This window comes from Heterocephalus glaber, unplaced genomic scaffold, assembly GCF_053883595.1.
Source record: "Heterocephalus glaber isolate CG9 unplaced genomic scaffold, H.glaber_assembly_v1.0 deba00001481, whole genome shotgun sequence".
NCBI classification, from domain to species: Eukaryota; Metazoa; Chordata; class Mammalia; order Rodentia; family Bathyergidae; genus Heterocephalus; species Heterocephalus glaber.
In genome coordinates this window covers 58,256,271-58,281,431 of record NW_028258317.1, presented here as the reverse complement: position 1 = coordinate 58,281,431, position 25,161 = coordinate 58,256,271, and the positions used below count along the sequence as shown (strand labels likewise).

General features: G+C 37.8%; 2 protein-coding genes and 2 pseudogenes across 6 annotated transcripts in view; 2 read left to right on the top strand and 2 right to left on the bottom strand.

Moving 5' to 3' along the window:
* Positions 1-25,161, top strand: part of CUNH9orf40 (chromosome unknown C9orf40 homolog) — a 74,552-nt gene that overhangs the window by 4,403 nt on the left and 44,988 nt on the right. For 2 of the 3 annotated variants that reach the window (XM_021242733.2, XM_004862524.3), the window contains one exon: positions 829-2,266. Coding sequence is in view for 2 of the 3 variants with exons in the window: in XM_004862524.3 (XP_004862581.1) it covers positions 829-990 (162 nt within the window). In the remaining variant the exon portion in view is untranslated. Of the gene's footprint in view, positions 1-828; positions 2,267-25,161 lie in introns of those variants that run through there. The other variant, XM_087184119.1, reaches the window with a different exon arrangement.
* Trpm6 (transient receptor potential cation channel subfamily M member 6) overlaps positions 939-25,161 on the top strand; it is a 223,161-nt gene continuing 198,938 nt past the window's right edge. For all 3 annotated transcript variants that reach the window (XM_087184111.1, XM_087184117.1, XM_087184110.1), the window contains exons 1-2: positions 939-1,028; positions 12,800-12,858. In XM_087184111.1, coding sequence (XP_087040237.1) covers positions 12,808-12,858 — 51 coding nt within the window. In that variant the 5' untranslated portion in view covers positions 939-1,028; positions 12,800-12,807. The remainder of the gene's footprint in view (positions 1,029-12,799; positions 12,859-25,161) is intronic.
* LOC101700863 (kinectin pseudogene) lies at positions 3,792-5,997 on the bottom strand (annotated as a pseudogene).
* On the bottom strand, positions 6,570-9,884 carry LOC101700503 (SWI/SNF-related matrix-associated actin-dependent regulator of chromatin subfamily A member 5 pseudogene; annotated as a pseudogene).

Below are 25,161 nucleotides of genomic sequence, written 5' to 3'. Positions count from 1 at the left end.
TTAGTTCATGAAGTATTTTGATTTTGTAGGGAACGGGGAAAGGGGACATTACTAGAACCTCTGTATAAAGTCCTAGTCTCCTGTGAGCCAGGACAGCATAAGGTGAATTAATTTATTAGACAGAAAAGATAGAAAAATCAGACTTAGAGGAGAAGCTGAGCTTTGGGCCTGACCAAGGCTGCTCTGAGCAGCAAAGACCCCAGACCCCACCCCCCAGCTTGCCACAACTTTATTGAGTGTATCGGAAGTAACAAATGTAACAGATGACTCAGAGGACAATGAGTTCAGTACATTGGGAATCACAAATATAAAAGGTGAGTCAGAGGGCAGTGGCACCGTGATAATCCTAGAACAGTGAGGAACTATGCAGATGAAGATTTTGTTGTCTCAACATGCCATAGCTGGCCTGTAGGCAAGAAAACTAGGCCTAATCACAGTTTTAATTGTGAGATGATTTTTTCCCCAAAATTATGTAGAATTGCTCTGACATATTTCCCTTTTTGTTTTATGTAAGTGTGTTTTTAGGGAAAAGTGAGCACACCAACAATGGCTTGTCCCTATGTATTGTGAGGACCTATAGTGTGTTTAACTGGCTTAGTTGTCTATACATGTCATGAGCAATTCTACATAATTTTGAGGAAAAATCATTTCACAATTAAAACTATGTAGAATTGCTCCTGACATGATTTGACAAATATATATTTGTTGAAAATACAAAATAAAAGACTGCTCAGTCTACTTAAGTTTGCTTTTGAAGCAAGGAAATTTGTTTCCTGAAGGAAAAAAACTCTATCCCATTGATGTATTTTCCTCTCTTCCTTCCTAAAGCACAATGAGGAATTTTGGCAATATAATACCTTCCAGTACTGGAGGAACCCTCTGCCCCCGATTGATCTGGCCGACATTGAAGACATCAGTGAGGACTGCCTGCTAGAGCCAACACTTCAGGACAAGAGTGGTGAAGGAACTGAGGTGGACATGGAGTCCTGATGGAAGGAGCTGAAGAAGCAGGACTCAGTGAATTTGAGGTGTGGCTAAGTGGATTTACATGTTTTTAAGGAAGAATTTGTTTTCCAGACTTGACTTGTTATCATTCCAAACCTGAAAAGTGAGGGAAGGTCATTTTGAAGATAAATCTATAGTACTACTGAACCTTCCTGTAGGGATTTGTCAGTGATACAATACAGTTAGAGGCAAAGTATTTTATGTATGCATTTTTAAAGAAAACAGTTTTGTTGGGCCGGTGACTTAGCTCAGTGGTTCCACTGCTCAGTGGTTCCACCACCTGCCTTGAAAGTGCAAGGTCCCAAGTTCGATCCCTGGTACCAAAAAAAAAAAAAAGTTTAGGTTCTAACTTTGAAGAAACTGATCTTATGAAAAGGAATTGTGGCAGTTGTAGAATAGGTGAAAAACACTCAAGATCTCCTTTCTGCACCAAAAAGTTTATTTGTGGTACATTAAGTGAATATCATTTTATAATCATTGATAAATAAAATACTTTGTAATACATCTTATTGACTCTTTAGTTGAACAAATAGCTAACTTGAACATCTATGCAAACCAAAAGTGTGGAGGATTTTCTCTGAAAGCTAGTATTGTTTCATAAGAGCTTTGTAAATGAAAAGTAGAATATCAGTTTGAGTAGCATGTTTGAATAACTTACAGTACTTAATGTTTGTTAAACTCTACTATGGGCAATCTAAACTGGATAAAGATCAGAGAATTTTGTCTGTTTTCCCTTCCCCCTTTCCAAGATAAGAGGGAAGAAATGTTATATAACCAGTTTTTTTGGTTTTGAATTACTTTGAGGGTATGGCTTTTATTGCTTATTACTTTAGACCTATAGTTCTCTCTCGAGAGTGACTGCACTTTAGTATCTACCTGGGCCCGATTCTAGAGAGATGCTCAATTATTCTGAGGTGGGCCCTAGATATGCCTCTTGTTTTAGGCACCATTCATTTTCCTCTATTCCTTTATCGTGCAGACAGGGTTGAGAACCACTGGACTAATGGTAGTTTTTCCTGTTTAAAGGATCTCCTTTAAACTAACACAAGCAGAAGCAATGCCTGTTAATTAGCTTTGTTTTTATTTTGCTCCTTTGATGGCTTTGTTACAACTAAGTTATTTTGTTGCTGTTACTATTTCATTGTTTAAAAAAATAAAAGTAGGCAGTTTATTTGAGTTACATCCAATATCATGACTATGTTAATTAACTTTTGTACTGTACCCAGGTTGTTGGCTTTCTATTTGAGTAACTTGTCCATACTTGTGTATTCGTTGTTAATAACATTAAATCCAAAATTCTGAAAAGATGGTAAATGCCAATGAGAAAAAAAAAAACCAACTTTTTTGTATGTACTACAAGATTTAAGTGTGGGTTAATAATAAGAGAACTGAAGGCAGATATTGTAGACATGGTTCAAAGTCATATACTGCCACTTCCTACCTATGTGACATTGAACAAGTTATTTTCATCTCTAAGCCTCAGATTTCTTACCTGTAAAATGAGAAATAAATAGTATCTACCTCAGAGAGACTATGTTTCTTATCAAGTAGTGTTTGAAGTACACATATCGTCTTACTTGATTCTCAAGTAATCTTATCACAAGAGAGGTTCAAAAACAGTGCCTGGCATATAGTAGATAGTTGGTACACATTAGCAAATGGTCTTCCTCTCTGTTGGTGGGAAAGTAATGCCAGTAATCTTTTATGTACATATCTTACACAGCTAGGTCCTTTGCCCAAAGATATGTATACAAAAGGTATGTTGCCACGAGATAGGAAAGTATTAGAGATTATCTAAATCCTGGATGAAGGCAGGACACCTCCCTAGTATGGAATTCTGTGCAACATCTGAAATCAAAGGTAAGTCTGTATGTACTGACTGAGAAGAGCCTAAGAGATAGATACCAGATGTAAGAGAAATTTCGAGTAATCCATAATGTGAATTCATTAAAGCTATACACAAATATGTAAGTTAATTTGAAGGAACAGAAGAAGACATACCAGCCTCTACACTGATTTCACTTCAATAAAAATGTTAACTTTAAAAAAAGAAGAGACCAAGCTATGGCTGGTACTTACCTGTAGAAAAGGAATTGAGATTTCTGAGGCTAGGATAGGAGATGAAGATGCTTTTTGTCTGTCTCCACCCTTGTGTGCCATTTTAACAGTTTTAATGTCAGCCCATCTAGGTATCATACACTTCACCTGTTTAAAGTGTTCCATCCAGTGGTTCTTTGTTTACAAAACTGTGTAACCATCACAATTTTGAGCATTTTTATTATATGAAAAAACCAATAACCATTAGTAGCCATTTCCCACGGCCCTCAGCCATGGTTCCTAGCCACAGACAATCAAAGCTACTTTTTTGTCTCTATTTGACTATTCCGGATATATTTTTAAATGTCTAATTATATATCCTTTGACCAACATTGCTCCATCCTTTTCTCCCCACCATTGTACTCATAAGAGATCAACATTTTTCAATTCCACAAGGAAGATGGTATGATATTTGCCTTTCTGTGCCTGGCTTACTTCCCTAATGTGATGTTTTTCACTTTCATCCATGTCCCAAATGGTACGATTTTGTTTTCATTCTTTTCTATTGCTGAATTGAATTCCATTGCATATATGTGTCACACTTTCATCTGTTGCTGGACACAAGGATTGATTCCATATCTTAGCTGTTGTAAATAAATGGTTTTATTTTTTTAATTTTTTTTTGAATAATAAGCATTCCTTTATTTGCTGCCATTACAAAAACTGATTACATTAGCAACAAAAGTGTCTTGAGTTGATGTCAGAGGCAGTTACTCCCCCAAAGTGTTAAGTAAAATAGTGTACAACATCAGTATTAAAATGTTAAATTTTACATTGTCTTTATCACTTTGATCTTCTGAACAATTGAATTGAACAAGGTAAAATATTACACGTTTATCTTCAGGAATGTAAAGGTCTAATTCAAACAGTTTATTATAAAACAGTTCTGAAGGTGTCTACAGAGTTGGTTTCTTTTTGAATTTTTCTCTTTAAATCAGTAGTCTAACAAGGATTAGAAAAGACAAAACTCTGTTCAGTGTTTCTGACAAAGTAGAAAGGGTGAAAACATAAATAAGGCTTTAATTTGGCAAAATATAATACAATGCCTTCTGCTGTTCTCAACTGAAGTTTCCCAATTACTTCGTTCCAAACCTGGTGGTGTTATTTCTCCTTTAGAGCTGTTTGTTTACAGCCTGAAGCAACTGCTGTAACTGTGCTATAGTCTGATTTAGACTTACAGACATCGTCTCCTTTTCAGAAGGCTCCATTTCTGGGGAAACATCACCATTCTCTATAACAGTAGTACCTCCAGCAGCTTGTACTATTTTTGACTGGATAAGATCCAGTGACTGTTGCGCCTTATCCAAATCACCAGCTACCTCTGTCTTTCACTTTGTTCAGTTTTAAGTTTTGTGAGTGTTTCATTTAACTGTGTCTTCAACTCTCTCACTTCTGTAACATAAGTAGATCATTCAGTTTCTGCCTTCTCTAGTTCCATTTCCAAATGCTCTTGCTCTCTTCTCAGATTTTCAATATCTTTATTTTTTCTTCTTAATTGCTCTAACTCTTACTCTGAAGACGTAATTGATGACAGCATCTGCTTAATTGTCTTTTGTAATTCATCCACCTTAACTTTCCATTTATTTTCCTCTTCCTCTACACTTTTCTGTAGCTTCTGTAAAATTCCTTCTGTTTCTGCAAGGACTTATTTATATGTATCACACTCCAGCTGTAATAGTGTGTGTGTTTCATCAGCTTCTTTCAACTTATACTCTAAAACCTTAACTTCTTCTGAACCTGAAGTTCCAACTATACACTTTTTTGTTTTCTTTTCAAATCCATGCAACCATTCACTGTAACTCAAATTAGAAGGGACAGACACCTTTGGAAATAATTTTTTAAGAACTTCTTTAGCCTCCAATTCAACAGCTTCCACATACTGTCTTTCATTGTTTTTCTTCCTCTGATCAACAGCATCCTTCAAAGAATCTAATTCATTCTGGAGACCAGTTATTTCTTTCTCTTTCTGAAATTACTTTTAATAATTCTTCATGAGAAGGAAAAGATGCCTCTTGGTAATTCTGTTGCTTAAACTGCTCAATCTGGGATTTAAATAATTTGTTTTCATCTTGCACCTCCTGTAACAGCTTTGCTTTGCTAGAAATATCACTCTCCCTCTCTTTTAGCATAGCTTCTACTATCTTCATTTCATTTTCCTTTTCTTTCATCACAATTTCAAGTTCTTCAAATTGTGATGCAGAATGTGCCTCTTGTAAGTCATGTCATGCTTCTTGAACATGAGCCTTTAAAAATTCATTTTCTTTTTGGAGATCCTGTAACCACTTCCCTCTATTGGCTAGGTCTTTCTCCTCTCCTAAAACAGCCTTCGTGGTATTCATCTGTTCCTCCTTTCCTTTTACTAAGTTCTGAAGCTCCTGAACTTGAGAAGTGATAGATAACTGTTGAGCCTTTTCAAGCAGGACATTTCCTGTTTCTTCTTTTAGAGCCTCTATTTCCTGTTTCAAATCCTGAACAGTTTTCTCCTTATTAGCAACTTTGAGAAGTTCAACTTCCAGAAGTTCTTCTATAGATTTGATCTTTCCATCTTTCTCATGGATCACTTTTCTTCAGTTCTTCAACTAGAGAAGCAAAAGAAACCTGATCATTTTTCTTAGCCTTTAAGTCTTGAACTTCTTTTGTCAGAGATGAATTTTCTGTTCTTATTGCATTCAGTTCCTCCTCTCTGTTGGCCACCTGAATAAGTCCAGTTTCAAGTAATTCTTCTATAGTCTTTAACTTCTCATCTTTTTCTTGAATGCATTTTTCCATTTGTTCCACAACATCTTTACTGGGCTGTTCAGAAATAAGAGTCTGCAGTCTTTGAACTTTTAACTTTAATGCTTTGTTTTGGTCATTTAGAATCTTAAATTCCTCCATTTTGTTTGAAATTTCACAATAAATGGTTTTAATTTAACTTTTTTAGGTTTTTGAGACAGTCTCGCTGTGTAGTACAGGCTGGTCTTGAACTCTGTGTAGTCCAGGCCTTGAACTTATGGCAACCCTACCTCAGCCTCCTGAGTGGTGGTATTACAGATGTGCACCACCACACCTCTTTGAACATTTTTTCATGTATTTATTTGCTGCTTGTACTTCATCTGAGAAATGTCTATTTTAGATGCAAATTTTAATGTTTTGCCAACAGGTCGGGCACTGTTTTCCATAATGGCTGTACTAATTTTCATCTTCACCAGCAGTAGGTAAGGGAGTTGCTATTCACATTTAAATACAGTTTTTGTTTTGTTTGCTACTGAGTTATTTCAGTTTTTATAAATTTTGGGTATTTCTTATCAGATGTATAGTTTACAAATATTGTCTCTCCTGTAATCACTTCATTTTGTGGATTGTTTCCTTTATTATGCAGAAGTTTTTCAATTTTTTAAAACATTTAAAGTTTATTCCTACTGTAATGCAGGTTATTCAAATTTTTTTTAATAAATGAAGCCTATTTTATTACTTCAAGTGTTAATGATAAAAAAATTTCAGCACAGCTGTTCCATTTAAAAAAGTGAAAGTACATACTATATTTCTAGCTCAATAAACATGAACCTGATGTCTCTGAATGACATAACAATTGAGCATTCTACAGTACATCTTATGAAGACCTGTAAATTAAAGAACTACTGCTTTTAAGTTAGTGATTATGAAACAAATATGCATTCATAGTTTCAGCTTTTTTCTTCCTCTACCATCAGGTGCTCCATCTATTTTACACTTCTGTGTTGAAGGCTTTGGTCCTCGTTTCTTTTTCTCTGCCTTCTTTTCTAGCTCCATGTTTTCTCTTTCAATCAATGTAATTAAGGTATTACACCAGCTCTGGAGCTCCATCGCAGTTCTGGACTTAAGAAACCAATCAAATCTGAACTGAGGAGAGTTGCAGCTGCATTGCCGCAATTCATCAGACATTTTCCTTGTCAAATCCAAGCTTGTGAAGCATACAAATCAGAAAATGATCCTCCTCCTCTGTGTAGTTTTTTCCTTTGTGGGTACCATATGATCTTCAGAGCTGATGAAAAGGTGCTTTTTACCATCCAATCTTCATATCAAGTGTTTTTTTGATGCTTATTCTTCTTTGAATTCTTGCCTCACCCCTTTCAATCTGTGCCACGATCTTTTCTATGTCCTAGAGCTCATGGCATCTTTCCCAGAACACAGCTGAATATTCAATGACCTCTTCTGGAGTTTTTCCTTCCACTTCTCTTGCTATATTTTCAGTATCATCACGACCCCACTTCTCATTAGCTTTAATAAACTGGTTAAAGTCTCTCTTACTCCAGTTGGTAAATCCCTGTGTCAGAAGCTTCTCTTTTTCCTCTAATTCCTCATCATTAAGGGGCTCCACTTCATCAGTTTTAAGCTGCTCTTTCTGCATCTGTGCTGCATTAGGAAGATCAGGACTTAGGGTACCTCGTACCCAATAGTTCTGTAATACAGAATTTCTTTTTCCAATAATTCAAATAAACGTGGGGGGAAAAAACTGAAAATCCTGAACATTGGGTTGTTTTGGAGGTCGAGGAGCCTTGGGTGCTTTAGACCCCCTAACACGAAGTGCTTCTCTGAAATATACATCCACAGCGTAGTTAGCTTTTCTCTCTCGTTTGAGTGGTTCAGTCTACTCAATGAATGCAATCTTTTGTTTTTCTCTATAGTCTTCTCCTTCAAAGTTAGACACACTTGACTCTGTATCCATTGTAAAATTTCTAAGCGAGCTTTCACTCATTTTGGAGAGCTTTTCATTCATCTCAGCAGTCTTCTTTGTGCCTCTTTCCAAAATGCCATTGATACCCTCATCAGTGATCTCACTCTCCTTTGAGGCAAATACATGTATTGCCCCATGTCGAATCATTTGAAGTATTTCATCCTTCCCAATTTTGTTCAGATTCTGATCCACAAGCCTCCCTTGTTGAATGACAATTGAATCCAGCCTGAGTTTCATCTCAGCATGTTCCACCATTCTTTCTTCTACAGTGTTAGCAGTTATAAAGCAGAACACTTGGACCGTCTTGGTTTGTCCAACTCTATGTGCACAGTTCATAGCCTGGACATCTACTTGGGGATTCCAATCTGAATAATATAAAATTACTACATCAGCAGAAGCAAGATTGATGCCAAGACCACCAGCATGTGTGCTTAACATGAAAACAAATTTTGTGCTGTTTGGTTCATTTTGTGCGTCGATTGAATCTTGTCTCTCATCGTGTGGTGTCTGTCCATCCAACTGACAGTACTCATAATTTCTCTACATGCAGTAATCTTCTAAAATGTCCAGTACTCTTGACATCTGACTCAAGATTAGTACTCATGAACCTTGTTCCTTTAATTTAGGGAGCAACTTGTCTAACACCACCATTTTGCCATCTAGTTACTGTTGGTAACTAGATGCGTATCTGTTGTATAAGGTGAACCAGGTTCAGCTCCATCAAAGAGGTATGGATGATTACAGCATTTCCACAACTGCATCAGGATGTTCAATAACCTCATCTTGTCCATTCTCCCTGCAGAGTTCAGTATATCTATATCCCTTAATATCCTGGTATACCATTCCCTTTGCATTTTGCTGAGACCCACATAGATGTTTACTTCTTTCTTTGGGGGCAAACTCTTTTCAATATCAGCCTTAATTTGACAAAGCAGAAATAGACACAAAACCATATGAAGCCTCTCTACTAGCTTTTGATCCCCAAGGCAGTTGTTCATATCAAACCAGAAATCAAAGTTGTCAGCTGAACCTAACACATCTGGCAACAAAAAATTAAGTCACCAGAGCTCGTGCAAGTTGTTTTGAAGAGGTGTTCCAGTTAATAATAGTCAATTTGTAGTCTTGAGTTCCCTCACTATTTCTGACAACTTAGATTTTTCATTTTTGATTCTGTGATCTTCATCTATAAGTAAGTATCTCCAGTTAAATTTTTTGAACATAGACTTCTCTTTAATAAGCATTTCATAGGACATTACACATACATCCCATTCTCCTGGTAACAGAACATCTCTGACAAAAGCAGCTCTTTGTTCTTTATCTCCTATCAAACAGATCTAAGGGTTGGAACCCATTTCTTGAATTCACTCATCCAGTTGTGTAATGTAGACTTAGGAACCAAAACCATATGAGGACCAGGAATGTTTCTGTAGTGCTTCATGTACCCGAGGAGAGGAATTGTTTAAAGAGTCTTGCCCAGGCCCATTTCATCTGCAAAGATACCATTGGTACCATTCTCATACAAAGAAATGAGCCAATTCAATCCTCAGAACTGATAATCCCTTATTTTACCCTATTTCACATATGATGGAGAGTCTTCAAATCGAGTGCAAATATTGGTTGCTTTGGAGCTTTCTGTTAAGTTCTTCGTCCTCCTCTTGCTCTGTTCTACGGAGTTGGTAATCACCAACTGAGAGCAAGTTCTGTTTCTCATCCTTTTTTATTCGTGGGCGCCCTGGTTTCATCTTCAAAGGTGAGTTGGAGTCCTTTGACCAGCAGGCTGAATGAAATGTGCAAACAGCTGTCTGCTTTAATAAATACTCAAATCTATTTGCTCGATCAGTTTTCATTTTTTCTTCATAGGTAGAATCTGGTTCTTGGATTTCTTTTTCCTTCCCAGGTGATGCATCATCAAATACTTCCTCTGCCTTGGAGTCCGCGGGGCTCGCGCCAGCTGCGGCGCATAGGGCTGGGGCCGCCTTTGTTGGATCCGGAGCTCCCACGGCTAGAGGAGGCCGGAGGAGGCCGCGGGTTTGGAGGGCTCACTCTCGGGAGGCGGGGCGGCGACCGCTCTGCCGCAGGTCGACATGGTGTTCCTTCTGGGTCACCCGCTGGCCTGGACGGCGGCGAAGGGGAGGCGCCGAGGTCCGGGCGCCCACGTCGCTGCGCCCACGTCGCTGCGGCCGGGAAGAAGCAGGAGCGCCGGACAGGCTGAGGGCGCTCCGCTGGGCCTCTATCGCGGGGCTCCCGGCTTATTCAGATTTTAAGGTAGCATCACATGGCCTACTTCTGACTTCTTTCTCTAGCTATTCTGTGGTACTTATCTCTGTTTATAGATCCGAGCAATCTCTGGCACTAGAGGGTCATCTGGATTTGGATCACATAGCACTGAAGAAACGGATAAAAGAACCTTAGAATCAGTTAAAGCAGGAGACCTCTGTGATCGTAGAATACGGAGACAAATGCTGACGTTACTGTTAATATTTGGATGCTAAATTCTTGCTGTAAATGCAACTTGGGTGTTTTGGAGGGGTAGTCTGAGGGAAAATGAGTTATCAAAAAGAACACATCATCTTGATGTGTGCTGTCATTAGGTCCTGCACCTGTGGCTGGCCAATGGAACCCTAACAGGCCTGCAGAACATCGTGCTGGGGGGTCAGAGGCCAAATCACCGAGTTCCTTATTAATCCCCTTCAGTGCTATGGTCGGTGTTGTCCAGGCCTCACTGCGTCTGCACGGCCATCTATTCCCGGAGCTCAGACACGACCATCTGCACTGTGGATCCACCTACCAACACTGGTGCAAGCGAGCACAGCTCCACGGCCCAGCCCCTGTGCGGGCTTGGCCCACGCACCACCTGCATTTTAATTTTTGTTTCATTTCCTTTTGGGGGTATGTCCAAAAAGTCATTGTTCACGCCAATGCCATGAAGCATTTCTCACGTATTTCTTCTAGTAATTTTATAGCTTTGGGTCTTACATTTAGGTCTTTAATCCATATATATATATATATATATATATATATATATATGTATGTATGGCTAGAAATAACGTCAGTTTTCACTCTGCATATAGATATTCGGTTTCCTCAAAACTGTTTATTGAAAAGATTGTCTTTGGTTGAGGTACGGCTGAGAGTTAAAGGAACATACTGAGCATGTGCAAAGCCTTAGGTTCAGTCCCCAACAACAACAACACACACACACTCACAGACACACACACGCACGAGCGTGCCCGCGCTTGCCATCTCTCCTTAGTATGTGTTCTTGGCATCTTTTTCAAAAATTAGTTGGCTGAAAAAAGGATTAGTTGGATGTAAATGTGTGGATTGTTTATGGGCTATTTTGTGCCATTGGTTTATGTGTTTGTTTTTATTTCAGTACTATACCATTTTGGTTACTATACCTATATAGTATATTTTGAAGTTTTGTAATGTGATGAGTACAGTTTTATTCTTTTTGCTCAAGATTTCTTTGGCTTTTCTGGTTCCATATGGATTTTAGGAAGGTTTTTTTTTTTTCCTATTTCATGAAGAATGTCATTGGTATTTTGTTAGAGATCGCTTGGAATCTGTAGATCACTTTGAATAGTATGGATACTGTAACTATTAATTCAATATTAAAAATGCCTTTTGTACATGTATTGAAATGATGTCATGATTTTTGTTCTTCATTTCATTTATGTGATGCATCTTATTTATTAATTAGTGTAAGTCAAATCATACTTCTCTGGGATGAATCCTCCTTAATCATGATAAATAAACTTTTTAATGTTGAATTCGTTTTGCAAATATTTTGTTGAGGATTTGCATCTGTGTGTCTGTTCATCAGGCATACTGACCTGTGATATTTCCTTGTCTGGTTTGGTATCAGGGTAATGCTGGTCTTTTAGAATGATTTTTGGAAGAATTCACTTGTCTCCAATTTTTTGCAATAGTTGGTAAAGAATTATTCTTTAAATGTTTGGTAGGGTTCATCAGTGAAGCCATCTATTCTTATGTTTTTTCTTGGATGGGAGATTTTCTTTCTGACTGAATCTCATTGCTTGTTTTCTTTTAGTTCAAATTTTCAAATTCATATATATATGTGTGTGTGTGTGTGTGTGTGTGTGTATATATATATATATATATATAAAATTTCTTCTCTGCTTTATGCATTGATTGGTTGAGGTAAGGTCTTGCTGTGTGGCCCAGCTTGCCCTCCATCTCAGCCTCCTGAGGTCCTGGAGCTACATACTGCACCTGGGTATTGCTCTGGTCTTTAGTTTTTCCTGCCTTCTTTTAAAATTTTTTTTGTTTCTTTTAACTTTATTTTTTATTTGTACATATTTGTCATACATATTGATCACAGGAAATTTGTACCTGTATATAATATATCTTGATTCTTCTTCTTTTTTCCCATCCCCCCTCCCCTCTTCAGGCCTTCTTTTCCTTCCCACTTACAAAAGATTTGTTTCCATTTTTCTCTTCTATTCTTTTTTTTCTTTTCCCTTCCTTCCCTCCCTGCTGCCACTTTCTCATTTGCCTTCCCATTTGAACACGTCCTTCCTATTTCCCAATATCTATCCTCCATTATGCTCCTTATTTACCCTTTGAGTTTCTCACACAAGAGAAACAATGTGAATTTCCTTTCTTCTAATTTTGGTTATAGTGTGTTCTTGTTTTCCTACTTTCTTGAGGGCAATATTTGTTCTTTTTTTAAGATTTTTTTCTTCTTTTCTTTCTATAGATATTCATTGCTAAAAACTTCCCTTTTAGAACTGCGTTTACTGTGTTCCATAGATTTTGGTACTTTGTGTTTTCATTTGTCTCATTTTAAAATTTATTCCTTGACACTTTCATTACTGAAGGTCATATTATTTAATTTCCATGTATTTGTGAAGTTTCTAAAATCTTTCCAGTTACTGATTTTTTATACTATTGTGATCTGAAAAGATACTTAATATAGTTTCAATATTTTTTTATTTAAGACCTGTTTTGTGGCCTAACATATAATCCATCTTACAGAATGCTCCATGTGCAGTTGGGAAGACCATGTATGCCATAGCCATTGGATAGAATGCCAGGTATGTGAAATTAAACATACATAAAAATGGGTTTCTAGTTTCTAGTCAGGGATGTAAAGAGCCTGGAGGTTATCATTCTCCCCTAAAGCAAGCAAAACACTGAATAATTAAGAAATAAACCTTCTTACATTTGTCAAAGTAGTTAAGTTCTAGGGCAAACTTCCGGCCTGTAAAGAGACACACAAGAAGATTCAGAGAATTGCAGTTGACCAGAGCAAAACCCACAAATGGGAACACCACCATGGAAATGAGTAGTGGGATAGAAAAATTGCTGGAGGCTCCCTGTGGACAAATCTGAGAATTAAAAAATCTCAGATGGATGATGGAAGATGCAAAGAGAGTTATATGTCAAAAAATAAAATCATAAAATAGTATTCAGAGAAAATATTTGCTGTTGATATATAAAGGTTTAATATTTTATATATGTGCATGTATTTTATAATAAACATATTTGTACACGTATTTAATAGTGGCTCTAAATTTTAATCCTTTAAAAATGTTGTTTACATAGTGACCTCAGGTAACTTGGCAAAATTTCATCATAGATTAATTGAATTCAACGGTAAGCTGAAAAAAAGTTGTACCTGTACATAATATATCTTGATTCCTCTTTTTTCCCCATTCTACTCCCCTATTTTCAATCCTTCTTCCCCTCCTCATTTACAAAAGCTTTGTTTCTATTTTTTTCTTCTATTCTTTTTTTGTTTCTCTTTCACCTATATTCCCTCATATAACATCTTAAATTACCATAGTCTGATTATGAAAGTCAGAAAATTACCACCGATATATCTCTACTATTTATTTATGCAGACATGGAAAGAATAACTTCAGGCAAGTCCTTTAGGGGATATATGTCAAAACCCTAAAAAACTACACCAGCTATATATTCTATTCAACTTTCACTATCGCCCTCCATCATCCTTCCTGGCCCAAGATCCAATGCAAGGTCACACGTAATGTTTAGTTGTAGTGTCACCTTAGTTTCCTTTAACCAAAAACACTTCCTTAGCATTCCTTCATCTTTCATGACCTTGATAGTTTTTGGAAGAGTGCTAGTCAAGTGTTACACAAAATGTACCTCAGTTTTAATTTGTCTAATATCTCTCATAATTGTGTTAAGAACTTCATAGAAATGATATTGGATCCTTCTCAGTGCATCATACCTGTAGACACAGGATGTCAACTCTTCCTATTATTGGGAATCATACTTTTGTTTACTTAATTAAGGTGATCCTTGCTAGGCTTCTTTTCTTTTCTTTTCTTTTCTTTTTTTTTGGTACTAGGGATTGAACTCGAGTCCTTACACTTGCAAGGCAGGCGGTGGCACCACTGAGCTAAATCTCCAGCCCTAGGTTTCTTTATTATAAAGTTATTATTCCCCTCCACCATTTGTGTGTACTGCTGGGGATCAAATGCATGCTAAGCATTCGTTCTACCACTAAGCCATATCCCCAGCCTTTAGTTTTCCCTTTTTGATTAATATTATTTAGAAGGAAGATATTATGAGACTAAATTGATATCCCATTTCTTTTCATATACTACCTACTTAGGATCCAAAGACTTGCCTGAAATATTGTCTGAAATACTTATACTGTTCTGGTGTATGTCAAATGATAATTTTCTATTTCTATCATGGTTTCTTTCTTTATTGTTTGTAATTCTACGGTAAAGGAAAAGTTTTCCTTTCATTACCACTTCTTCCGTTATTGTATCAGTATGGACATACGTTTTATTCTATGAGTTATCATTACTAGTATTAGCTTGTTTCACAAATTATCCTAGATTTAACCATGGGGAGGCCTTTTGATTGTTGGCTCTTATATCATTCCCCTTTAAAATGTATTCTATTATTTATTCTGTGAATATTGGTTAACATCAATGCACACTTGAGTATTTTCCCGGTTCATTGATGGGTATAGAGTCAGTTATGTGGCACTGTTTCCTTCCCTAAACATGCATTGGCATCCTCCTCAGAAAATGAGGACACTGATACCTAAGAGGGGCAGAGCAATGGCCGCAAGAAACTCAAAGACATCAAATACATACAATCTCAAACTCCACTCCTCTTCAAGCATGAACTCAAAGGCTATGTTCTCATTTACTTTCTGATAAATAGAAATGGATAACTATTAGTTGTCTCTGATAACACCTGAAGTTGAGACCCTGATTAAACTCATTTTTAAAAAATTCCAGCTAGTGGATTCTCTGAAGTCCACAGATCTAAACAATAATAATCATTTAACAATTTATGTAATTGATTGCTGTGTCCTTTGATAAGACTCTTCAGTGGCAGAACCCTATGATGGACTCCCAAGATTCCTGGCCCTTGGTATGACATACAATTATTTGACCAAACATTAATTCAGGTACTACCGTGATGAATTTTGTAGAAGTAAGTAAAATCTCAAACCAGTAGACCTTAAGATAAGATGCATATCCAGGTGACACCTGCCAAGTCACATGAGCCATTTGAGTATAGGTGGAGAAGTCAGAGACAGAGGAAGTAAGAAACATCCATAATGTGAGATGGATTAGATGTGAGAGTAACTCTCCTGCTGGTTTGAAAGAGAGAACCATGAGACAAAGCCCTGAGATCCATTTCTAGGTGTTCAGAGTGAATTCTGGAGGCCAACAGCAAGGAAATTACACAGAAATATGGACTTGGCCAATGACTTGAATGAATCTGGAAATGGATTCTTCCTAGAGCCTCTGGGAAGGATGACAGCCTGGTTGGTACCTTCATTTCAGCTTTGTGAAGCTGAACAGAGGTGCATGCTCGACTTCTGTCCCATGGAGGATCACCACACGCCCCACCCTCTCCATCTTCCTTTCCCCCTCAGCCTCTCCAGCATTTGGTATTATTTGATTTCTTGTGTTGCTTTTTGTTTTTGGTACCGGGGATTGAATTTGGAACCTTGCGCTTGCGAAGCAGACGGCGGAATCACTGAGCTAAATCCTCGGCCCTTGGTATTATTTGATTTCTTGATGATGACTATTCTTTCTGGGGTAAGGTGAAATCTTACTGGTTTTTTTTTGTATTAAATTTTTTTATTGGTACATTGTAGTTTTACAACACAATTACATTTCTCACTGGGAATTGTACCTTTACATAATGCATCTTGGTTCTTATTTTTTCCCCATTCTTAGCCCTCCCTTCACGCCCTCCACTCTTCCCTATTTACAAAGACTTTATTTCTATTTTTTCCATTTCTCATCATTTTTCCTTTCCCTTCTTTCCTTTCCCCTGCCCCTCCCACTACCCCTACCCCTTTGGACCTTTTCTTCCTATTTTGCATTATCAATTATTCATGCTAATCATTGGTACATTTTAGGTATACAATGTAATAACATTCATCATTGGAAATTTGCACCTTTACATAGTCTCTCTTGGTTCTTATTTTTCACCCTTGCCCAGCCCTCCCTTCAACCCCTCCAGCCCTCCCTATTTACAAAGATTTTGCTCCTATTTTTCCATTTTCTCCTATTAATCCCATTCCCTTCTATCCTTTCCCCTAGCCCTCCCACTTCCTTCCCCTTTGCCCCTTTTCTTCCTATTTCACATTACCTATTATACATTTAGTCCTTATTTACACTTTCAGTTTCTCACACCAGAGAAACTATTCGGTATTTATACATGTGTGTCCTATTTATTTCATTTAAGAGTATTGCCTCAATGTGCATCCACTTAGCTATAAATGTCTCTAATTTCTCATTTTTTATGGCTGAGTAGTACACCATTTTATTTTAAAAAACCACATTTTCCTGATCCAGTCTCCAGTTGATGGGCATTTGGGCTGTTTCCAAGTTTTAGCTATTACAAACTGTGCTGCTATGAACATGGGCACACATATATCACTGTGGTATGATTCTTTTAATTCTTTGGAGAAGATCCCCAGCAGTGGAATAGCAAGGTCAAATGGGACTTCCAGTCCTAGTTCTTTGAGGTATCTCCATACTGATTTCCACAGTGCTTGCACCAGTCTACACTCCCACCAGCAGTGGAGCAGGGTTCCTCTTTCCCCACAGCCCCGCCGACATTTGTTATTGGTTGATTTCATGATAGCAGCCATTCTTTCTGGAGTGAAGTGGAATCTCAGCATTGTTTTCATTTGCAACTCTCGAATGACCAGTGATGTTGAACATTTTTTCATGTATTTATTTGCCATTTCTACTTCTTTGTCTGAGAAATGTCTGTTCATTTCAGATGCCCATTTTCGGATTGGGTCTTTAAATTTGGGAGGTCTGATCTTTTTAAGTTCTTTATAGATTCTAGATAGTAGACCTTTGTCTGAGGAAGAGCAGGTGAAGATTTTTTCCCACATTGTGGGTTGTCTCTTCACACTGCTGGCGGTTTCTCTTGCTGTGCACAAGCTTTTTAATAAGAAGAGATCCTACTTGTTGATTGTTTGTGCTAGTTCACGGACAACTGAGGTTTTGTTCATAAAATCTTTTCCCACACTGATGTCTTCAAGAGTTCTACCTAACCTCTGTTTGAACTGTTTCAGAGTTTCTATTTTAATATTTAGATCTTTAATCCATTTTGATTTTAGTTTAATGCACGGTGAGAGATATAGGTCTAGTTTTAATCTTTGGCAAGTTGAAGCCCAAGTTTTCCAGCACCATTTATTAAAGAGGCTATCTTTCCTCCAGTGAGGGTGTTTGGCTCCTTTATTGAAGACGAGATGGCTGAGTGTGTCTGGCATTGTTTCTGCATCTTCTAATCTGTTCCACTGGTCCTCAGGTTTGTTTCTTTGCCAGTACCATGCTGTTTTTATCACAGTAGCTTTGTAGTAGAGTTGCAGGTTGGGGATTGTGATACCCCCTGCCATGTTTCTGTTACCTAGAATTGCTTTTGCTATTCTGGGTCTCTTCTTGTTCCAAATGAATTTTTGGATTGTTTTCTCAAGGTCCATGAAGTATGCTGCTGGGATCTCAATTGGAATTGCATTAAATCTATATAGCAGTTTTGGAAGTATGGCCATTTTCACTATATTAATCCTCCCTACCCAGGAGCAGGGGATGTCTGTCCATTTTCTGATATCATCTTCAATCTCTCTTTTCAGAGTGCCATAGTTTTCAGAGAAGAGGTCTTTGATTTCTTTCGTTAGGTTCATTCCTAGGTAGTTCAGTTTTTTGGATGCTATTGTGAAAGGAATTATTTGCCCTATTTCTCTCTCAGTGAGTCTGTCATTGGTGTAGAGGAAAACTATTGATTTTTGTGTGTTGACCTTGTAACCAGCTACTTGACTGAATTTGGTTATTAAGTCTAGAAGACTTTTGGTGGAGTTCTTGGGGTCTTCTATAAAGAGTATCATGTCATCTGCAAATAATGACAATTTGACTTCTTCATTTCCTATCTTTATTCCTTTTATTTCTTTCTCTTGTCTGATTGCTGTGGCTTATGTTTCCAGAACTATATTGAACAAGAGTGGTGATAGTGGACATCCTTGTCTTGTTCCTGATTTTAGTGTGAAGGATTTCAGTTTTTGACCATTTAGTATGATGTTGGCTGTTGGTTTTTCATAGATGGCTTCTATCAGTTTGAGGTAGAGACCATCTATTCCAATTTTTTGTAGGATTTTTATCATAAATGCATGTTGGATTTTGTCAAATGCTTTTTCTGCATCTATGGAGATAATCATATGGTTTTTGTCCTTGGCTCTATTGATATGGTGTATTACATTGATTGATTTGTGTATATTGAACCATCCCTGCATCCCTGGGATGAATCCAAATGATCAGGGTGTATGATCTTCTTGATGATCTTCTTCATTCTGTTTGCCAGTATCTTATTAAGGATTTTTGCATCTATGTTCATTAATGAGACTGGCCTATAGTTCTCCTTTTCAGTTGGGTCTTTCTCTGCTTTGGGGATCAAGGTGATGCTTGCTTCCAGGAATGAATTTGGGATTACTGATTCCCTTTCAACTTTATTGAAGAGTTTAAACAGTAGTGTTAATAGTTCCTCTCTAAATGTCTTGGAGAATTTAGCAGTGAAGCCAACAGGGCCCAGCCTTTTCTTCATTGGTAAATTTTAATTACATTTTCAATTTTATTGATTGATATTGGGTTGTTCAGAAGTTTTAGGTCTTCTTTGTTCAACTTTGGTAATTCATATGTATGTAGGAATCTGTCCATTTCTTCTGTGTTGTCCATCTTATTGGCATATAGGTTCTGGAAGTAGGTATTGATGATCCTCTGGATTTCTGCTGGGTCTGTTGTAATTTCACCCTTTTCATTCCTAATTGCATGGATTTGGGCCTTTTCTTTCCTTTTTCTGACAAGGTTGGCTAAAGGTTTGTCAATTTTGTTGATTCTTTCAAAGAACCAACTCTTCTTCATTGATTTTTTTGTATCCTTCTCTTAGTCTCCATTGCATTGATTTCTCCTCTGATCTTTATAATTTCCTCCCTTTTATGAACTTTGGGTTTGTCCTGCTCTTTTTCTAGAAGCTTGAGTTTCAGCATCAGGTTGTTTAATTGGGCTCGTTCTGTTTTCCTAATATGTGTATTCACTGCTATGAATTTCCCTCGTAAGACTGCTTTCATTGTGTCCCATAGATTCCGATATGTTGTATTGTCATTGTCATTTAATTGAAGGAACTGTCTGATTTCTTCTTTAATTTCCTCTGTGACCCATTGGCTATTCAGAAGTGTGCTGTTCAATTTCCACGTGTTTATGAAATTTTTTGAGTTTCTTTTGCTATGGATCTCAAATTTCATTGCACTATGGTCTGATAATATACAGGGGATAACTTCAGTTCCTTTGCACTTCCTTAAACATGTTCTATGTGTGAGTATGTGGTCTATTTTGGAGAACGACCCATGTGCAGCTGAGAAGAATGTGTATTCTGATTTTTTGGGGTGGAAGACTCTGTAAACATCTGTTAAGTTCCTTTGTTCAAGAGTTTGATTGAGTTCTAGTATTTCATTACTAATTTTTAGTCTAGTTGATCTATCTATTTGTGACAGTGGGGTGTTGAGGTCCCCCAGTACTATTGTATTAGTGCATGTATGACTTTTCATGTCCGTTAGTATTTGTTTTATATAGTTGGGCGCACTAGTGTTTGGTGCATAGATATTTATGATTGTCATCTCTTCCTCTTGGATTGTTCCCTTTACAAGGATGTAGTGTCCTCCTTTGTCTCTCTTAATCAGTGTTGGTTGGAAATCTGCTTGATCTACATAGAGGATAGCTACTCCTGCCTTTTTTTGGGTTCCTGTTGCATGGAGTATTGTTTTCCACCCTTTAACTTTCAGTCTATGAGTTTCCTTTTGAATTAAGTGTGTTTCTTGTATGCAGCATATTGTTGGATTTTGCTTCTTGACCCATTCTGCCATTCTATTTCTTTTGATTGGTGAATTGAGACCATTAATGTTGATAGTTATAACTGAAATGTATTGACTTTTCACTGCCATGACTTTTTCTTTTTGTTGGGTTCTCCCCCTTTCCATTTAATTTCTTGTCATGCCAGATGGGTTCATTCTGCTTTGCTTCCTGGGGTTGTGATCCTCAATGTCTGTTCCTAGAATATTGTGTCAAATTCTTTGGAGTGTTGGTTTGGTATTCACAAAGTTGCTAAGGTGCTCTTTGTCATGAAAGTATCTTATTTCTCCATCCATTTTGAAAGATAGTTTTGCAGGGTACATCAGTCTGGGTTGGAGGCTGTTTTCTTTTAGAGCTTGGAATATGTCACCCCAAGCTCTTCTTCCCTTGATGGTTTGTGTTGAGAAGCCTGCTGTGATTCTGTTGGGCTTTCCTTTGTATGTGATTTGTTTCTTTTCTCTAACTGGTTGTAGAACTTTGTTCTTCTGTTGAGTTTCTGGAATCTTAACAATTATATGCCTATGTGTAGATTTTTTTTAATGAAGGCCATTTGGAGTCCTATATGCCTCACTTATCTGTATGTCAAGCTCTTTTCCCCTGCTTGGGAAGTTTTCTGCCATTATTTCTGTGAAGAGTTTTTTTAATGTCATCTGCACTCTCTCCTGTTTCTTCATTGACTCCTATCAGTCTTATGTTATTCTTCTTTGCATCATCTAGCAGCTGCTGGATTGATTTCTCATGTTCACTCATAATTTTGAAGCAATTTTTCTTTTCCTGGTCATTAATTGCAATCTTATCTTCTATATCTTAAATTCTGTGCTCACATTGGCTCATTCTGTTGTGTAGACTTTCAATGGAGTTTTTCATCTCCTGGAAATCTATTTGCATCTGTTTTATGGATTCCATTTGTTTCCTATGTTGGGATTCCATCATATTCCTGAGCTCCTCTCTAGATTTATTAATAATGTCTTGCCCTAGGGGCACAATTTTTCCTGTTATCTGAGAAATTATTTCTGATTTCATTTTTTCCAGATCCCCTTTTGTTGCCAGTTCAGTGGGTCCAGGTGGTTGAGTATCAGAGTGTTCCATCTCATTTCCCTTTGGGGTTGCTGTAGGTGATCTGGAAGTCTGGTTTGGAGACTTATTTATGTGTTTTCTCATTTCAACTGGGATGGGGGCTGTTGGTGCCTGCACGGATTACCTCCTCTGAGCTGGGAGAGGTGGGATAGGGGCCAGGAGCAGCGGTAGGGATGGTGGCCCAAAAGCCCTTTCCTGTGGACTGGGAGCAGTGGGAGGGATGGTGGCCAGGAAGCCCCTTCCTCTGGTCCAGGAGCAGTGGGACAGAAGGTGACCCAAAAGCCCTTTCCTCTGGGCTGGGAGCAGCGTGAAGGGATGGTGGCCGGGAAGCCCCTTCTTCTCATTCAGGAGCAGTGGGATGGTGGCTCAGAAGCCCCTACCTCTGGGCTGGGAGCAGCGGGACTCAGTACCGTGGTCTGGTGGTCCAGTGTCCTCTGTGTCTTTGTAGTGTGGAGCCAGGTGGCTGTACAGAGGAGCGGGGGTGGGGGTCCAGTGGATTGTTGCTGGGGCGTGGGCTGGTTCTGCATGTTCTGCGCGACTCGGGACCTTGGTAGGGCATGCGCAGACCTGCCTGTCTGCAGCGGGCTGATGTGATCTTCTGCGCGACTCGGGACCCCTGTTCTTTAAATTTGCATTTTTCTAAGGGCCAGAGATGTTGAACATTTTTTAATGTATTTATTAGTCATTTGTACTTTGTCATCTGAGATATATCTATTCATTTCAGTTGCCTATTTTTGATTGAATCTTTTATTTTGGAAGGTTTAATTTTTAAAATTTAAAAACATTTTTTATTACTACATGTTTGCAGTACATAATGATTATATTTATCGTAGGGAATTGGTAAATGTACATAACACATCTCAATCCTTTTTTTTTTCCTTTCTGGAGTGTCTAATATTTTTTAGTTCTTTATATATTCTAGGTATTAGTCCTCTGTAAGGTCTGTGTTAAACAGGAGTGATATTATTCTCTTGTTCCTGATTTAAAGGGAAAGCATTCATTTTTTCCCTATTTAATGTGATGTTGATAGTAGGTTTGTCATAAATGGCTTTTATCAGATTGACATAAAGTCTTTCTGTCCCTTTTTTCTTCAGGTTTTTTTTTTTATCATGAGTGGATGTTGGATTTTTTTCAGAGGCTTTTTCTGCATCTGTTGAGAAGATCATGTGATTTTTGTTGTTTTTTCTGTTTATTTGGTGTATTACTTTCATTGATTTTTGTACATTGAAACATCCTTGTATCCTGGTATGACATCTACTTCTGAACCACAGAATTCTGAGCTAGTAAATTGATGTGTGTTTTAAGCTGCTAAGTTTGTGGTGATTTGTTATGCAGCAACCCACAACTAATACTAACTTTATCATTTTTAGCATTTCCTTGCCTTCTCACACAAGATGCTCCATCCTAACAGCCAGCATAAATACTCCTCTTGTAATTTCTCCACCACAGTACTGCAATTGTTTCTTCAAAAAGCGTTGATTTCTTTACTGGAGAATGGTATTTAGAAATAAAGGTGTGACTGTTTGTATCGGTAACTTTTCATCTCTGGAACCAAATGCCTGACATTCACAACTTAAAGGAGGAAAGGTGTATTTTGGCTCACAGTTCCTGAGGTTTCATCCCACGGCTGGCTGCAAAGCAGGAACATCATAGCTGACCAGAGCAACAAAGGAGAATGCTCACTTCGTGGTGGTGACGAGGCCGAGCAAGGCAAAAGCACCAGCAAAAGGCATGCTCTCCAAGGGCTCCTCCGCAGGGATCATCCCCAGCAGGGCCCCATTCCGCCTAAGAGCACCTTCAGCTCTGCGCAGGGGCAGATTGAGGCACTGAGGAGGACAGTGCCCCGCGATCAGCCACCTCTCCAGGGGTCTTTTCAACCAGTGAGCCTGACAATTAAGTTTAATTGTCACACTGGGGATGTAGCTCAGTGGAGCAGCTTTTGCCTAGCTTGATTGTCACAGCTTCTAGGTCTTCTCGGCAGATAGAACTGTAAAATATGTGTTTTTATATGTAGCTATATCTATCTCTTCCCGTATTTATCTGTATTCCATCTATCATCTTTTCAGTGAGTTTGTACTGATACTTCCCACAGTACAAGGGTTTGTTCTAACTTCTTTTTCCAGCGGTGAGCAAGCTGGACCTCACACCCACAATATCTACTCATTTACTCATTGCTTACATGAGCCCAGCACAGTGGGGAAGTGCTCATCCAGGCTTCTGTGAAAAACAGGGCTACTCTAATGTGTCTGTAAACAGCTTTTCTCGTCCTTAGGCTTTGGATATTCAGTGAAAATATCACTTTCAAAAGCTACTTTGGTTGGTTCTTTTTTCTGTCCCTCCCTTCAGGGTGGTTATGTTATTTATTGTATTTATTTGTAATACAGTTGGGTTATTTGTTTCTGTTCCTATTCCAGTTTTGATTCCCCATCTGTGTTTTAAAATTTCCCAAGTATATAAAATAGTCACGTGGTTCTAAAAGTCAGGACCATACGAAAGGTATAGTAAGAAAAATGTCATTCCCATCAATTCTTCCATCAAATTTCTGTTCCCCATGTTTTGCTAATTTGTTACCATACACTCCTGTAATTAGTTCATCTCAGTAATTTCTGATTTGTCCTTCTGGTGTTTCATTTTTTTTTCACAAAAATGGGCAGATAAACATACACTTTCTTCTGTATATGTAGATACAAAATTCATACAAATTTATGGTAAAACATGATTATGATAAATAAATGGGTAATGGACAGGAATACATAATTTTCAAGAGAAACATGACTGTAAAGATAAACATTTCTATTCAATTGAGACCCCCAAATTTAAATAAGATACTGATTTTCTATATTAAATGGGCAGAAATTTTTTTTTTGGTACTGGGGATTGAACTTGGGACCTTGTGCTTGCAAGGCAGGCGCTGGAACCACTGAGCTAAATCCCCAGCCCTTAAATTGGCAAAATTTTAAGATAATGCTTTTCCTTCCCCTTCAGAAAACTCTGTGGAAAGCAGTATGGCAATATGCTTTAAGTGTTTTAACATGATTTTTGAACTAGTAACCTACATTTAAACTAAAAGTATATATTAAAGAAGTAATCACTGTAATCCTAGTACTTGGGAGGCTGAGGCAGGAGGATTGCCATGAGTTTGAGGCCAGCCTGGGCTATATAGTGAGTTCTAGTGAATTCTAGTGAGATCCTGTCTCAAAAAACAAAGTAATCATGGGCTAGGGGTTTAGCTCAGTGGTTCCGCCTCCTGCCTTGCAAGCATAAGGACCCGAGTTTGATCCCCGGTACCAAAAAAGAAAAAAACAAAGTAATCAGAAAACTAGATGCTTATCTACATTTTACAGTATTTTTATATAGAAATAATATACTAGAAGTAAATTAAAATAGATTTTTAAAATTTATGGATAATAACCAATATATATATATATATATATATATATATAATGAAATATAGTGAAATGACAAAATGGTGTTCTATTTCAATGGTTTAAGAAAATACTTTAAAATAAGTGTGGGGGGAAAAAGGACTTTCAAGAGCTGATCTAGTTGAAGTAAGCTATCATACCCTACCTCTCTCAGTAATAATTACAAGTAAAAGCTCTGACTAGAATACACTTGTGGTCTCTCTTGCTTTTTTTTTTTGTACTGGGTATTGAACTCAGGACCTTGCGTTTGCGAGGCAGGCATGGTCCCACTGAGCTAAATCCCTGGCCTCTCCCTTGCTTTATTTTTATTTTTATTTTTGGTACTGGGAGTTGAACACAAGGTCTTTGCACTGAGCTCCATCCCTAACCCATTTTGTGGTTTTTTTTTTTCAAACAAAGTTTCACTAAGTCTCTAAATTATCCAGACTGGCTTGAGCTTGCAATCCTCCTGCCTCAGCCACCCAGAGTACACCTG